Genomic DNA, 17408 nt, shown 5'->3' with positions numbered 1-17408 from the left:
TTATCGGGGATTTCTATTGGAGAAGCAGTTTCTGCCTATCTTTATACAATATTGTCTTTGGTACTAGTCTATTATAAAAAGGTCAGGTGTAAGAACTGCACAAACAAAACACATGCAGTTGGCTTGGACAAAGCCAGCGGATGCTGATTGATGGCTTGCTGCTTTTTAGTACCGAAAGTTAGCTTACCGTTAATTCAAGTCTATAATTAGGTTACGTTTTCTGGTAAATGATGCTTGTGACTGACAAAATGCATATTGGAATTATTGGAATCCTACTGGGCATGTACAAGAAGGTAAGAAAACACGCGCGTGTTTGAAACAGATGGGCATGTTTGGCAGAGGTACATACTTATACACTGAGTGTACGAAACATTAGGAACACCTTCATAATACTGAGTTGCACCCCCTTTTGCCCTCAGAACAGCCTCAGTTCGTCGGGACATTGACTACAAGATGTCGAAAGCGTTCCACAGGGATGCTGGCCCATGTTGAATCCAATGCTTCCCACAGTTGTGTCAAGTTAGCTGGATGTCTGGTCTGGACCATTAATAATACATATGGGAAACTGTTGCGCGTGGAAAACCCCAGCAGTGTTGCAATTCTTGACACACTCAAACTGGTGCACCTGGCACCTACTACCATACCCTGTTCAAAGGCATTTACATCTTTTGTCTTGCCCATTCATCCTCCGAATGGCACACATATACAATTCATGTCTAAATTGAGTGGTTTCCTTCCTCTCCAGCAACTGAGTTAGGAAGGACGCCTGTATCTTTGTAGTCACTGGGTGTATTGATACACAATCCAAAGTGTAATTAATAACTTCACCATGCTCAAAAGGATATTCAATATCTGCTTTTTAACATTTTTACCCATCTACCAATAGGTGCCCTTCTTTGCGAGGCATTGGAAAACCTCCATGGTTTTGTGGTTGAATCTGTGTTTGAAATTGACTGCTCGACTGAGGGACCTTACAGATAATTGTATGTGTGGGGTACAGAGATGAGGTAGTCATAAAAAAAAACATTTAAAAAAACATGCGACTTGTTAACAAATGTTTACTCCTGAACTTATTTAGGCTTGCCATAACAAAGGGTTTGAATACTTATTGACTCAAGACATTTCAGCTTGTTATTAATTAGTAAAATTTAAAAAACAAATATAATTCCAGTGACAAAAAAAAAACTCAATTTAATCCATTCTAAATTCAGTGTAACAACAAAATGTGGAAAAAGTCAAGGGGTGTGAATACCTTCTGAAGGCACTGTAGGCTATGGGGAGATGAAACATGCACACTTTCTTTTTAACTATGAAAGGTTCAAGCAGACTGTGAGCCGTACATCATTCTTATTAGAGAGGAGGAGAGGTGCCTTCATGAGTTGCGACGGCATAATGTGTCCAAAACTCCCCAACCAGGTGAGATGAGACCGTTTTGTATTTTTTCCCCTTAGAAATTCATACCCAGCATGGTTTGTCATGTTTTCCTAAGCTAAACAAATATAGGTTAACATGTTCCTTCTCTATTCCATAATAGTCAATGTTCTTAGACATTTGTTTTTATGGCATTATATGATATGCATACAACATAAGAGTAAAATCATTTCCGGTCCCACAGGTATCAAAATCTGAAACAGCACCACACATCATCAGCACATTACTGGGAACCAGGCCAGTTTGACAGTGGACTAGGTTTCCCTCTAGTGGCAGTAGAGTAGGTTACATCTCAACATACAATATTATCGTTGTAGTTACTTACCCACTTTGAGTTCAACGTTACTGTCATGTTGGCGAAAACAGCTCATTATCAGAGATGTTTGTCTTGCTCCTCTTGTTATTACTGTACTATGGTCGGCAGGTAGCCTAAGAGTGTTGGGCAAGTAACTGAAAAGTCGCTGGTTCGAATCCCCGAACCGACTAGGTGAAAGATCTGTTGATGTGCCCTTGAGCAAGGCACTTAACCCCAATTACTCTTGTAAGTCACTCTGGATAAGAGCATCTGCTAAATGACTAAAATGTAAATTATTCACAACGATCAAACAAGGACTGCCGTTGTACTGTTTGCCTTATAATGCATGACAACAAACCACCAAACACATGTATAGCCCCCCCCCCCCCAAAAAACAACATTTTACACACTTTGATAATTAGAATTTGAGAGAAAAAAGAAAACAGTACCTGATTTGTTTTTCTTATTCAGACTGCCAGGGTATGTGGGACTACTTGAATTGCTGGTCTCCTGCTTTTGTAGGGGAAACGGCATCACACAACTGTCCCAATTTCTTCAAATCAGAAGGTGAGAGACCCCCACCCCACCCCTGGCTGTTACAGTGTGTTAGACCCCCACCCTTGGCTGTTAGTGTGTTAGACCCCCACCCCTGGCTGTTATGTGTTAGACCCCCACCCCTGGCTGTTATGTGTGTTAGACCCCCACCCCTGGCTGTTAGTGTGTTAGACCCTCACCCCTGGCTGTTATGTGTTAGACCACCACCCCTGGCTGTTAGTGTGTTAGACCCTCACCCCTGGCTGTTAGTGTGTTAGACCCTCACCCCTGGCTGTTAGTGTGTTAGACCCTCACACCCTGGCTGTTAGTGTGTTAGACCCCCACCCCTGGCTGTTAGTGTGTTAGACCCTCACACCCTGGCTGTTAGTGTGTTAGACCCCCACCCCTGGCTGTTAGTGTGTTAGACCCTCACCCCTGGCTGTTAGTGTGTTAGACCCTCACCCCTTGCTGTTACAGTGTGTTAGACCCCCACCCTTGGCTGTTAGTGTGTTAGACCCTCTCCCCTGGCTGTTAGTGTGTTAGACCCTCACCCCTGGCTGTTATGTGTTAGACCCTCACCCCTGGCTGTTATGTGTGTTAGACCACCACCCCTGGCTGTTATGTGTTAGACCACCACCCCTGGCTGTTATGTGTTAGACCCCCACCCCTGGCTGTTATGTGTGTTAGACCCCCACCCCTGGCTGTTATGTGTGTTAGACCACCACCCCTGGCTGTTATGTGTTAGACCACCACCCCTGGCTGTTATGTGTTAGACCACCACCCCTGGCTGTTATGTGTGTTAGACCACCACCCCTGGCTGTTATGTGTTAGACCACCACCCCTGGCTGTTATGTGTTAGAACCCCACCCCTGGTTGTTATGTGTGTTAGACCCCCACCCCTGGCTGTTATGTGTGTTAGACCCCCACCCCTGGCTGTTATGTGTGTTAGACCCCCACCCCTGGCTGTTATGTGTGTTAGACCCCCACCCCTGGCTGTTATGTGTGTTAGACCCCCACCCCTGGCTGTTATGTGTGTTAGACCCCCACCCCTGGCTGTTATGTGTTAGACCACCACCCCTGGCTGTTATGTGTTAGACCACCACCCCTGGCTGTTATGTGTTAGACCCCCACCCCTGGCTGTTATGATGTGTTAGACCACCACCCCTGGCTGTTATGATGTGTTAGACCACCACCCCTGGCTGTTATGTGTGTTAGACCCCCACCCCTGGCTGTTATGTGTGTTAGACCCCCACCCCTGGCTGTTATGTGTGTTAGACCCCCACCCCTGGCTGTTATGTGTTAGACCACCACCCCTGGCTGTTATGTGTTAGACCACCACCCCTGGCTGTTATGTGTTAGACCACCACCCCTGGCTGTTATGTGTTAGACCCCCACCCCTGGCTGTTATGATGTGTTAGACCACCCCCCTGGCTGTTATGTGTGTTAGACCCCCACCCCTGGCTGTTATGTGTGTTAGACCCCCACCCCTGGCTGTTAGGTGTGTTAGACCCCCACCCCTGGCTGTTAGGTGTGTTAGACCCCCACCCCTGGCTGTTATGTGTGTTAGACTCCCACCCCTGGCTGTTATGTGTGTTAGACTCCCACCCCTGGCTGTTATGTGTGTTAGACCCCCACCCCTGGCTGTTATGTGTGTTAGTTAATGATCCACCACCAAGATCATTTGTTTCCATTCAATACAAAAATGTTTGTCTTTCTACCATAAACTGTTGATGGATGCTCATACAGGCAATAGACTAAAAGGACAGAGGAGTGGTATAGAGTTCATAAAAGGTCTGCAAGTGGAAACAACAGCGGCATCATGAAGTGATTTTATGACAACCTTACGTAACACAAATGAAGCCTGCAATAACTACTGCCTGCACTAAAATACCTGAGAGATTGAACCTGCGTACTGCGTAGGTCTTAGAAAATCTTAGGTCTGTTGTATGGTCAATGTTTTTTACTCTGATGCCGACTATTTTCATGGCCATAATTAGTTTATTTGAACAGTACAGTAAGTAAGTATTGATGAGGCTGTATGATTTTTCCAGGTAAAGTGTACCGGAACTGCACAGACACGGGCTGGACGGACCCATTCCCTCCTTACGAGCGTGCATGTTTCAACGAAACCTTACACTTACCTGGAGAGGTGGGTACATGTGTACTTTTAGTATGTTACATCAATGGTTTTGTATTTGATTCAGGACAAGTACTTAAAAATAAGAGAAAGCCATTTAGGTGTTGAGCATTGATTTAAAAATACGGACAATATGAGCCATTATTTAAAAACGCGGACAATTTATGTAAAACAATTCTTACCCCCAGGTCTCTTTTTCCTCCCAGTCACATGACTCCCACATGTACTTCCCCTACGTGAAGACCATGTACACTGCAGGCTACGCTCTCTCTCTAATCTCTCTCACCATCGCCGTCGCCATCCTCTGTCTCTTTAGGTGAGAAACAGAGAATCAAGTCTAAGAAACTGTTATGATAAAAATGTGATAATCCATTTGGGTACCCAATAAACTACGCTGTAACCAACATGCGTATCTTCATATTGGGTCTCAGTGGGGGATTAAACATATTACAAAAGCATGTTGGTCAGGGAGGACATTTCAAACTGCTTTTACACTTCTCCTGTTGTCTAGGAAACTGCACTGCACCAGAAACTACATCCACATCCAACTCTTCGTTTCCTTCATCCTGCGTGCTACCTTCATCTTCATCAAAGACTCTGTGCTCTTCACCGATGAAGACTTCTACCACTGTGACGACTACCCAGTACGCATCTACTGTACTTTGTAGTGACTGTCAATGCATGTGTGAATGGATGAACACATTGATAGAGAAATTAGTCATTTAGTATGTGAAAGTGGAATAACTCACTTTTGTAACTCTTGAAAAGATTCCTTGTTTTGATAAAAGTTATTAATCTTTCAACATGATATGAACATACTAAAATACCGCTCCTATATACACACAAAAGTATGTGGACAACCCTTCAAATGAGTGGATTCGGCTATTTCAGCCACACCCGTTGCTTATAGGTGTATTAAATCGAGCACACAGTCATGGAATCTCCATAGACCAACATTGGCAGTAGAATGGCCTTACTGATGAGCTCTGTGACTTTCAACGAGGCACTGTCCGTCATAGGATGCCACCTTTCCAACAAGTCAGTTCGTCAAATTTCCGCCCTGCTAGAGCTGCCCCGGTCAACTGTAAAAATTCTGTCCTCGGTTGCAACACTCACTACTGAGTTCCAAACTGCCTCTGGAAGCAACATCAGCACAATAACTGTTTGTCGGGAGCTTCATGAAATGGGTTTGCCATGTGCAATGCCAAGCGTTGACTGGAGTGGTGTAAAGACCACCGCCATTAGACTCTGGAGCAGTGGAAATGCGTTCTCTGGAGTGATGAATCACACTTCACCATCTGGCAGTCCGACGGATTAATCTAGGTTTGGCAGATGCCAGGAGAACGCTACCTGCCCCAATGCATAGTGCCAACTGTAAAGTTTGGTAGAGGAGGAATAGTGGTTTGGGGCTGTTTTTCATGGTTCGGGCCCCTTAGTTCCAGTGAAGGGAAATCTTAACGCTACAGCATACAATGACATTCTAGATGATTCTGTACTTCCAACTTTGTGGCAACAGTTTGGGGAAGGCCCTTTCTTGTTTCAGCATGACAATGCCCTCATGCACAAGCGAGGTCCATACAGAAATGGTTTGTCGAGATCGGTGTGGAAGAACTTGATTGGCCTGCACAGATCTGACCTCAACCCCATCGAACACCTTTGGGATGAATTGGAACGCTGACTGTGAGCCAGGCCTAATCACCCAAAATCAGTGCCCGACCTCACTAATGCTTGTGGCTGAATGGAAGCAAGTCCCCACAGCAATGTTCCAACATCTAGTGGAAAGCCTTCCCAGAAGAGTGCAGGCTGTTATAGCAGCAATAGGGGGGGACCAACTCCACATGAATGCCCATGATTTTGGAATGAGGTGTTTGACTAGCAGTTGTCCACATACTTTTGATCATGTAGTGTATATATCTTTTCTCATCATATCCTGTAGGTGGTGTGTAAGTTAGTGGTGACGTTCTCCAACTACTGCATCATGGCTAACTACAGCTGGCTGCTGGTGGAGGGACACTACCTCCACACCCTGGTCAGCATCTCCTTCTTCTCCAAGAAGAAACACATTTGGTGGTACATCATCATGGGTTGGGGTACGGACACCTGTCCCCTCTACATTACAACAACACTACTACTGATACCATGTCATTGTCATCTAGCAATGTCATGTCATTTTGATCTGTTAAAAGACAGACTTGATAGTGAACTATTAACTGAAATGAGAGGGTTGGATTTAACTAAACCGTTTTTGTTTTGTTTTTCTACATAGGTTTGCCAATTATTGTCATTGTATCCTGGGGCTTGGCAAAATACTTCTATGAGGATGAAGGGTAAGATACAGATGAATGGGATGTCATAGATTATTATAAACAGATGACAATTGTATCATCATAGTTCACATACATGCATATGTTTCCATTTCTCCTCAAGCTGCTGGGAGACAAGGGTACATGACTGGGTTTGGTGGATTCTCCGATTACCAGTCCTACTCTTCATAATTGTAAGTGCAACAATCGCTGGTGATAACTAATGATTAGGCCTATGCATTGTTTGAGATGGAATACCAGGGCGTGTTCTCACAGCATGCGCAGACCAGCTGGCAAGTGTCTTCACGGACATTTTCAACCTCTCCTTGTCCTGGATTGTAATCCTAACATGTTTCAAGCTGACCACCATTGTACCTGTTCACAGGAACTCCAAGGTAAACTGCCTAAATGACTATCACCCTGTAGCACATCACATCTGTAATTATGAAGTGCGTTGGAAGGCTGGTCTTGTCACACATCAACACCATCATCCCAGACACACTGAAACTACTCCAATTAGCATACTGCCCCAACAGATCCACAGATGATGCTATCGCAATTGCATTTCACACTGCCCTTTCCCACCTGGACAAGAGAGGAAATAACTATGTGAGATTGCTGTTCATAAACTACAGCTCAGCGTTCAACACCATATTCCCCTCCAAGCTCGGGACCCTGGGACTGAACCTCTGCATCTGGATCCTGGACTTCCTGACAGGCCGGCCCCAGATGGTGAGGGTAGGCAACAACACCTTCGCCATCCTGACCCTCACCACGGGGGCCCCACAGGGGTGTGTGCTTAGTCCCCTCCTGTACTCTCTGTTCACCCACAACTCCAACACCATCAAGATTGCTGATGACAACAGTGGTAGGCCTGAACACCGATGGTGATGAGACAGCCTACAAGGAGGAGGTAAGAGACTTGGCAGTGTGGTGCCAGGACAACAGCCTCTCCCTCAATGTCAGTAAGACCAAGGAGCTGAGCGTGGACTGCAGGAGAGAGGGGAGAGAATATCCCAATCCACATTGACAGGGCTGTAGTGGAGCAGGTCGAGTGCTTCAAGTTCCTTGGCGTTCACATCACTAAGGTCTTAACATAGTGTAAACACACACCCACACAGTCATGAAGAGGGCACAACAACGTCTCTTCCCCCTTGGGCCAAAAAGATTTGGCATGGGCCCTCGGATCGTCCAAAAAGTTATACAGCTGCACCAGAGAGCATTTTGACTGGGTGCATGACCGCTTGGTATGGAAAATGCAACGCCCTCGACCGCAAAGCACTACAGCGGGTGTTGCGGAAGGCCCAGTATAATACTGGGACCGAGCTCCCTGCCATCCAGGGGCCGGATTCACAAAACCTTAAGAAGAAATGTATTCTGCCATTTTTTTCCCTTAAATACGACTTGATGTCGGACCACTATTTTTTACGGCGGAGTCACTGACCCTTTCCATACCCCCAACGTCATAGACAGACTCGGCCACTCTCACCCATCCTCTCTTTTTGGTCTCTGCAGTGACTCCGCCGTTTGAGTGTACCCAACTGCAACCTTTTCCTGGCTGCTATTTCCTCCATCACGTCAAGCTCTTTTTTGCTTAAGATTTTATTTAGCTTTTTATTGAACCACCAAACCTTGAGGTTATCCATTTTTGTTTTTGATATAGCTAGTCTGATGGCTATAATGTGTGAAAAAAAAATGTTTGTGCATAAAGGGATCACGAGACAACAAAAAGACATAACAGAGATAAATAAATGTAAATATCAAAACTATTATAGTGGGCCAAATCCTATCATCCCTGTCACATGTGCTTGAAACCAGTAAATAAGCCTGTCACTAATGTCAATGCAACATAAGATATTTACGAAGTTCTTAGGAACTTCTTTCCTAAGAAATATCTTTCCTAAGAAAACTATGAATTCCAAAGAACATTTTGAGGAATTGCACTTATGAACTTCTTGTTTTTTACCCTTAAGAAACGTACGTTTTTTCGTAAGTAATGTTTTGTGAATCCGGCCCCAGGACCTCTATATCAGGCAGTGTTCACTCTGCTACAGTCTGGCAAATGGTACTGGAGCATCAGCTCTCGGACCAACAGGCTCCGAGACAGCTTCTACCCCCAAGCCATAAGACTGCTAAATAGCCATAAATAGTCTGGGTAACCATTTAATTAACTATATGCATTAATTAACCCTATCTTTCACTGACTCATTCAGTTTTGTTTTATTTTTACTATTTCCTGTATTGTTGACAAAAAGACAAACTATGAAAATACACATGGAATCATGTAGCAACCAAAAAAGTGTTAAACAAATCAAAATATATTTTAGATTCTTCAAATTAGCCACCCTTTGCCTTGATGACAGATTTGCACACTCTTGGCATTCTCTCATCCAGCTTCACCTGGAATGCTTTTCCAACAGTCTAGGAGTTCCCACATATGCTGAGCATTTCCAACAGTCTAGGAGTTCGCACATATGCTGGGCACTTGTTGGCTGCTTTTCCTTTACTCTGTTGTCCAACTCATCCCAAACCATCTCAATTGGGTTGAGGTTGGGTGATTGTGGAGGCCAAGTCATCTGATGCAGCACTCCATCACTCTCCTTCATGGTCAAATAGCCCTTACACAGCTTGGAGGTGTGTTGGGTTATTGTCCTGTTGAAAAGCAAATGACAGTCCCACTAAGTGCAAACAAGATGGGAGGCGTATCGCTGCAGAATGCTGTGGTAGCCATGCTGGTTAAGTGTGCCTTGAATTCTAAATAAATCACTGACAGTGTCACCAGCAGAGCACCATCACCTCCATGCTTCACGGTGGGAACCACACACGCAGAGATAATCTGTTCACCTACTGTGCATCTCACAAAGACACAACAGTTAGAACCAAAAATCTCAAATGTGGACTCATCAGATAAAAGGACATATTTCCACCGGTCTAATGTCCATTTCTCGTGTTTCTTGGCCCAAGCAAGTCTCTTCTTATTGGTGTCCTTTAGTAGTGGTTTCTTTGCAGCAATTCAACCATGAAGGCCTGATTCAAGCGGTCTCGTCTGAACAATTGATGTTGAGATGTATCTGTTACTTGAACTCTATGAAGCATTTATTTGGGCTGCAATCTGAGGTGAAGATAACTCTACTGAATTTATCCTCTGCAGCAGATGTAACTCTGGGGCTTCCTTTCCTGTGGCGGTCCTCATGAGAGCCAGTTTCATCATAGAGCTTGATGGTTTTCGTGACTGCACTTGAAGAAACATTCAAAGTTCTTGAAATGTTCTGCATTGACTGGCCTTCATGTCTTAAAGTAATGATGTATGTCGTTTGTCTTTGCTTATTTGAGCTGCTCTTGCCATAACATGGACTTGGTCTTTTACCAAATAGGGCTATCTTCTGTATACCACCCCTAACATGTCACAATACAACTGATTGGCTCAAACGTTAAGTAAAGAAATTCCACAAATTAACTTTTAACAAGGCACACCTGTTAATTGAAATGCATTCAAGGTGACTACCTCATGAAGCTGGTTGAGAGAATGCCAAGAGTGTGCAAAGATGTCATCAAGGCAAAGGGTGGCTACTTTGAAGAATCTCACATTTGTATTTGTTTAACATGATTCCATGTATTATTTCATAGTTTTGATGTCATCACTATTATTCTACAATGTAGAAAACAGTAAAAAATTCAATAAAAAACTCTTGAATGAGTAGGTGTCCAAACTTTTGACTGGTACTGTATATACACATACCGAGTGCACAAAACATTAGGAACACTTTCCTAATATTGAGTTACACCTCCTTTTTTGCCCTCAGAACAGCCTCAATTTGTCAGGGCATGGACTCTACAAGGTATCAAAAGCGTTCCACAAGGATGCTGGCCCACGTTCACTCCAATGATTCCCACAGTTGTGTCAAGTTGGCTGGATGTCCTTTGAGTGGTGGAGCATTCTTGATACAGAAAGGAAACTGTTTAGCATGAAAAACCCAGCAGTGTTGCATTTCTTGACACACTCAAACCGGTGCACCTGGCACCTACTACCATTCCCCATTCAAAGGCACCTAAATCCTTTGTCTTTCCCGTTCACCCTCTGAATGACACACATACACAATCTATTGTCTCCTCCCCTTCCTCTACACTGATTTGGAGTGGATGTAACAAGTGACATCAACAAGGGATCCTAGCTTTCAGTCTGTGTCATGGAAAGAGCAGCTGTTCTTAAAGTGTTGTACACAAGAAAAACCACACACACTAAACAACACATACTCATATGCTGCTACTCTGTGCTTTATTTGACTTCTATTATTATCTATCCTGATGCCTAATCACTTTACCCTGCCTTCATGTATATATCTACCTCAAATACTGTACCTCATACCCTTGCACATTGATCTGGTACTCCCTGCTACAGTGCATTCAGAAATTCAGACACCTTGACTTTTTCCACATTGTTATGTTACAGCCTTAGGCACACACCTGTCTATATAAGGTCCCAGAATGGACAGTGCATGTCAGAGCAAAAACCAAGCTATGAGGTCGAAGGAATTGTCCGTAAAGCTCAGAGTCAGGATTGTGTCGAGCCACAGATTTGTGGAAGGGCACCAAAAAATGTCTGCAGCATTGAAGGTCCCCAAGAACACATTGGCCTCCATCATTCTTAACTGGAAGAAGTTTGGAACCACCAAGACTCTTCCTAGAGCTGGCTTCCCGGCCAAACTGAGCAATTGGGAAGAAGGGCCTTGGTCAGGGAGGTGACCAAGAACCCGATTGTCACTGACAGAGCTCTAGAGTTCCTCTGTGGAGATGGGAGAAACTTCCAGAAGGACAACCATCTCTGCAACACTCCACCAATCAGGCCTTTATGGTATAGTGGCCAGGCGGAAGCCACTCCTAAGTATAAAGCACATGACAGCCCACTTGGAGTTTTCCAAAAGGCACCTAAAGGACTCAGACCATGAGAAACAAGATTCTCTGTTCTGATGAAACCAAGATTGACCTCCTTGGCCTGAATGCCAATCGTCACGTCTGGAGGAAACCTGGCAACATCTCTACGGTGAACCATGGTGGTGGCAGCATCATGCTGTGGGGATGTTCTTCAGCGTTAGGGACTGGGAGACTAGTCAGGATCGAGGGAAAGATGAACGAAGCAAAGTACAGAGATCCTTTATGACAACCTGCTCCAGAGAGCTCAGGACCTCAGACATTGTCCTGTTGGAAGGTGAACCTTCGCCAATGACCCTAAGCACACAGCCAAGACAACGCAGGGGTATCTGCAGAGAAGAATGGGAGAAACTCCCCAAATATAGATGTGCCAAGCTTGTAGCGTCATACCTTAGAAGACTTGAGGATGTAATTTCTGCCAAAAGGTGCTTCAACACAGTACTGAGTAAAGGGTCTGAATACTTATGTAAATGTGATATTGTATTTTTTTTATAATTTCTAAAAACCTGTTTTTGCTTTGTCATTATGGGGTGTAGATTAATGAGGGGGAACGAAATACAAGTAATCAATTTGAGTAAGGCTGTAACAAACAAAATGTGGAAAAAGTCCAGGGTTCTGAATACTTTCTGAATGCACTTTAGCTTCCTTCCTGTATTTTTTTCTGCATTGTTGGAAAGGGCTCGTAAGCAAGCATTTTCACTGTTAGTCTCCACCATTGTATCTGGCGTATGTGCCATATAAAAAACAAATTGTATAACTAGGAATGTAAATATTAGTTTTACTCCCTACGTTAATCATTTGTTGCCATTTCATTGCAGATTAATTTGGTATTTTTTCTGAGCATCTTAAGAATTCTGGTGGGGAAACTGCGGATGCCAGACATGCATGGAAATGAATTCAGCCAATACAAGTGAGTTGTCAACATGACCATACTGTACCATTACCAAAGCATTTCAAGGATGTTTATTTTGTAGGCTAAAATAATATTACTTAATTGCTTACAACAGTGTTACAGTACCTGTGCTAACTTTCTGTAAGCGTTGCCCAGTCAAACCTGAAAGACCAGCACAACGGCAAACTAATGGAATCTCTCAAAACATGTGTACAGTATTGATTCGTGTCTTTTGTATATTGCATATTTTCTTTGGATATTTTCAGGAGACTTACCAAATCAACTTTTCTTTTGGTGACCCTCTTTGGTGTGTACTACATCCTCTTTGCCTTCTTACCCATCAAAGTCAGTGGTTTAACTTACAAAATATGGACCTTTGCTGAGCTGGCTCTTGCATCAACACAGGTAATTTTGACTGACTTTTATTTTATTTATTTTTTACTTTGCAGGAATACTATATGATGTCCAAATTCCCCTTTCTTCCTTTCCAGGGCTTTGGAGTCGCTGTTCTTTACTGTTTTCTAAATGGGGAGGTAGGTTTTTTGCCCATTTCTCAAAACTATTATGCAAGTTGAAATAAGTGGTATAAATGTGCAATTGCTAATATTAGGCAGCAGCCCTGATTAACTAGTGCTCGATGATACACTCTCAATCCTCATCCCCTCCAAACACAGGTACAGTACGAGGTACAGAGGAGATGGCGCAGGTGGAGGCTGAAGCAGCATCTACACAAGGAGCCCAGACAGCATGGTTCCATGAGCCAAAGCATCTCTCCCCTTACCCAGGTCTCCTTGCTTCCCTGTTCTGGACCGGCCAGCCTGGCATGATCTTTGACCCACCCCCCAGTCACTGGAGATCTCCTAGACATGCCAAGGGAACTTAAGTTCTAGAACTTTCTTGAACTTGAGGAGTGGTCCACAGAATCACTTGGACATGGCATGGGAAACAGCACTGTACTGTGCTTTTTGCCATTCCCTCAAGCAACATTTCTTGGGGTCAGTGGAAATCCTAAGAAACATATTCAAAAAGGTGAAGTAGGACTCAGCTCTTCATCATCATCATGTGAAAGAGAAATCCTGGAAAGAGGGCATGTTTATCGACATGATTGAAAATTCTCACTTTTTATTATACTTTGAAGAAACATAATTTAATGTTCTTTTGCACCAATGTACTGTGTTTTCTAAAAAATTTGACATTTTCTGAAATAAATACCCAGATCAAGGGCTGCACATTTTCAACAGTATAAACAACAAATTGAGAGTTTGTTAGACCAGTCATCTTGGTTGTCTCTAAACACTTTACCCATGCAAAATCTCAGATTTGGTCCCTTTTCTTGTTCATTGTAACTTATTATAAACTGTGGCTCGAGTCCTGATCGGCTGACAGCCATGGTATATCAGATCTTATACCACGGATATGACATTTTTACTGTAATGTTTACATTGGTAACCAGTTTATAATAGCAATAAGGCACCTCTGGGATTTGTGGTATATGACCAATATACCATGGCTAAGAGCTGTTCTTAGGCACGACGCAAAGCGGAGGCCATAATACCACACCCCCTCGGGCCTTATTGCTTAATTATAAAATGGTTCTAAGAAAGAATGTGCGCTAATGTCATAAAGATAACCTCTACATTGGATACTTTGCTTTCATTTCTTCCACAAAGGCAATATATTCTTTTATGGCATCTTCTTTGGACTTTCCTATTGGATTGAAAATAGAAATAGGACACATTGAAGATTTGTGTTACATTCAAAACAGAGAGAGTGGAAAAGCAGAATAATACATTGTCCAAAAATACTTACCTTCCTGTGCTTTCCAACCATCCCATTTAGATTTTCCTTGGAAGTCAAATATTCCTGGACGCTCTGTGGACACAATGCATACATCTTAAAAGTTCTCTTACAACAACAACAAAAAAATATTGCTTTAACTGGCAGGTATTGGCAGTCTGAAAGACACTTGCCCATCGGACAAGTCAGGAGTATTTTTTGGTTACCCGAAGATTATGATCACTTGACTGTTAATGTAAAAATAAGCTACACTGAATAAAAATGTAAAAAGCAACAATTTCTACAGTTCAGTTCATATAAAAAAAGGAAATCAGTCAATAGAAAATAAATTCATTCGGCCCTAATCTATGGATTTCACATGACTGGGAATACAGATATACATCTGTTGGTTACAGATACCTTAAAAAAATAAAAGTAGGGGCATGGATCAGAAAACCAGTCAGTATCTGGGGTGACCATTTTCCTCATGCAGCCTGACATCTCCTTCCCATAGAGTTGATCAGGCAGTTGATTGTGCGACTTGTCTTCAATGGCTGTGCGAAGTTGCTGTATTATGGCGGGAACTGGAACACGCCGTTGTACATGTCGATCCAGAGCATCCCAAACATGCTCAATGGGTGACATGTCTGGTGAGTATGCAGGCCATGGAAGAACTGCGACATTTTCAGCTTCCAGGAATTGTGTACAGATCCTTGCAACATGGGGCCATGCATTATCATGCTGAAACATGAGGTAATGACGGAGGACAAATGGCACGACAATGGGCCTCAGGATATCGTCACGGTATCACTGCATTGAAATTGCCATAGATAAAATGCAATTGTGTTCGTTGTCCATAGCTTATGCCTGCCCATACCATAATCCCACAATGGGGCACTCTACTCAACATTGACATCAGCAAACTGCTCACCCACACATGCTCTCTGCTCGGTACAGATGAAACTCAGGATTCATATGGCAAGAGCACACTTCTCCAGTGTCCATCGAAGGTGAGCATTTGCCTACTGAAGTCGGTTACGCGCCAAACTACAGTTAGGTCAAGACCCTGGTGAGAACGACTGGCACACAGATGAGCTTCCCTGGGAAGGTTTCTGACAGTTTGTGCAGAAATTCTTCGGTTGTGCAAACCCAGTTTCATCAGCTGTCCAGGTGGCTCGTCTCGGACCATCCAGCTTGTGAAGAAGCCAGATGTGGAATTCCTGGGCTGGCGTGGTTACACGTGGATTGTGAGGCCAGTTGGACGTACTGCTAAATTCCCTAAAACGACATTGGAGACGGCTTATGGTAGAGAAATGAAGATTAAATTCTCTGGTGTACATTTCTGCAGTCCTCATGCCAATTGCACATTCAGTAAAAACCTGGAGGAACAAAACTGCACATTTTAGTGGCCTTTTGTCCCCAAGCACAAGGTGCACCTATGTAATGATCATGTAGTTTGCTCAGCTTCTTGATATGCCACACCTGTCAGGTGGATGGATTATCTTGGCAAAGGAGAAATGCTCACTAATAGGGATATAAACACATTTGGGAGAAATACACTGTTTGTGCATTTGAAACATTTCTCTGATCTTTTATTTCAGCTCATGAAGCCAACACTTTACATGTTGTGTTTATACTTTTAGTTCTGTATATTTACATGCAGAAGTGCCACATATTGCCTGCCTTTCACATACAGGGGAGGAATTTGAAAAACAAATCCTGGAAATCCTTTGTATTTCGGTTATCAGTAAATAAATTCTCAGAGCAGGCTCAACTTGCCCGACTGCCATACGTTGTCTATCTTTCACAAAGATCAGGTTCAGGCTTACTGGAATTATTTGCAATTAGTTTGTTTTCACTTTTTAAAAATCACCTGCCCAAAGGGGCAACCTCAGAGCATGCTCAACTGGTGCAACTGTTCAGGTCACTTGCCGCAGGCAATAGGGCAACCCTTAATGTCAATCCCTGAATGGTTTTAAACGGTTTACTTACAGACAAAAGGCAGCTAAGCAAATGATAAGTCAATACATTTTGTAACTCTTGAGAAATGCATAGAGGCAAAATTATACGCCTTGTAATAAGACACTAAAGGTTGAAACCTGCTTAAAAGTAGGGTCAGAAGTTAGGGCACTGATGCTTTTATTTTTATTTCCTGCATCATCCACTAGCTCTGCTGTAGGTAAGAAATCCTAGGAAATGTTCTGTAACTGACACAAGCTGTCTCCAACTATCCCTATCCAGTTGTGCGTGCGTGTTTCGCATGGGGATTGCCTAAGTCAGGGGATGCGTAACTCTGCCAATCTTAAATCGCACACAATCTATTATTTGGCAGGGAATACTGTTTGTAGATCAGTGATTCTAAACCTCACTTTGCTCAAACTGATCCTCCCCAACGGACTCCAAAGTTGTCAATTAGGGGCAGTTTAATGGGAGAGTCAATGAAACCAACCATGGAAGTACTATAGGTTGTAGCAAACTTCAGGGGTAGCCCCAACCAAGACTTGAAGCTGTGATTGTCAAGCCAACACATGAACCGTTACGCCAAGAATTCCAAACCTCTTGGTGTACAGTTAAGGTGTTGGCTTGACAGTCGACGGATCCGGGTTCGAGTCCTGGTCGGGGCTACTTCCCGAATTCACTTCAATATACTTTCATGGTTCGTTTCATTGACTGTCCCCTTTAACTGCCCTTAATTTATTTTTTTGCTACAACTTCTGAGTGCGTTGGAGAGGATCAGTTTGAGAAAAGTGAGGTGTACAAATAGTACTCCCTGCCAAATAATAGGCTTTGTGTGATTAAGAGTCAGAGCTACGCCTCCCCTAGCTTAAGCGATCCCCGCGCCAACCAGACATGGATTGATTAAGTGGAGAACGCTTGTGTCAATTACAGAACATTTCCTACCTGCAGCAGCACTAGTGAACAATGCTGGAAATATTGGTAAAAGCACAGTGCCTCAAAGTGCAACAAGATTCCTGGCCCTACTCATAAGAAGTTGTAAGTACAATGCATTCAGAAAGCATTCAGACCCCTTGACATTGTTACATTACAGCCTTATCCTAAAATGGATTCAATTGTTGCTTTTCCTCAATCTACACACAGTACCCCATAATG

General features: G+C 43.4%; 2 protein-coding genes across 4 annotated transcripts in view; one reads left to right on the top strand and one right to left on the bottom strand.

Moving 5' to 3' along the window:
* The first annotated feature begins 3 nt into the window (after positions 1 to 3).
* On the top strand, positions 4 to 13742 carry LOC106575268 (secretin receptor). Of its 3 annotated transcripts, none has more exons than XM_045698889.2 (13): positions 4 to 293; positions 1317 to 1416; positions 2198 to 2293; positions 4312 to 4409; positions 4604 to 4713; positions 4909 to 5041; positions 6334 to 6487; positions 6664 to 6724; positions 6825 to 6894; positions 12448 to 12539; positions 12788 to 12926; positions 13013 to 13054; positions 13196 to 13742. In XM_045698889.2, the coding sequence occupies exons 1-13, from the start codon at positions 228 to 230 to the stop codon at positions 13346 to 13348; spliced, it is 1314 nt and encodes a 437-aa protein (XP_045554845.2). In that variant the 5' UTR covers positions 4 to 227; the 3' UTR covers positions 13349 to 13742. The 3 variants fall into 3 exon arrangements, with proteins under 3 accessions (XP_045554845.2, XP_045554844.2, XP_045554843.2); XM_045698888.2 differs by having other exon boundaries at positions 4586 to 4713; positions 12788 to 12828; positions 12971 to 13054; XM_045698887.2 differs by having other exon boundaries at positions 5 to 293; positions 4586 to 4713.
* LOC106575269 (acyl-CoA-binding protein) overlaps positions 13627 to 17408 on the bottom strand; it is a 17007-nt gene continuing 13225 nt past the window's right edge. Inside the window, exons 3-4 of the mRNA XM_014151689.3 lie at positions 14331 to 14393; positions 13627 to 14228 (exon numbers count right to left, since the gene is read on the bottom strand). Of these exons, the coding sequence (XP_014007164.1) occupies positions 14155 to 14228; positions 14331 to 14393 (137 nt within the window). The 3' untranslated portion in view covers positions 13627 to 14154. The remainder of the gene's footprint in view (positions 14229 to 14330; positions 14394 to 17408) is intronic.

This window comes from Salmo salar, chromosome 17 (genome assembly GCF_965601325.2).
Source record: "Salmo salar chromosome 17, fSalSal1, whole genome shotgun sequence".
Lineage (NCBI taxonomy): Eukaryota > Metazoa > Chordata > Actinopteri > Salmoniformes > Salmonidae > Salmo > Salmo salar.
This window is presented reverse-complemented; position numbering and strand designations above follow the sequence as displayed.

Bases quoted from the DNA above. Each gene is read 5' to 3' on its own strand.
- LOC106575268 (XM_045698888.2), top strand. From the start codon at position 228: ATGATGCTTGTGACTGACAAAATGCATATTGGAATTATTGGAATCCTA. The intron at 4,714-4,908 runs GTGAGAAACAGA...CCTGTTGTCTAG, and splicing joins GCCATCCTCTGTCTCTTTAG to GAAACTGCACTGCACCAGAA. The intron at 12,829-12,970 runs GTGTGTACTACA...TTTACTTTGCAG, and splicing joins TCTTTTGGTGACCCTCTTTG to GAATACTATATGATGTCCAA.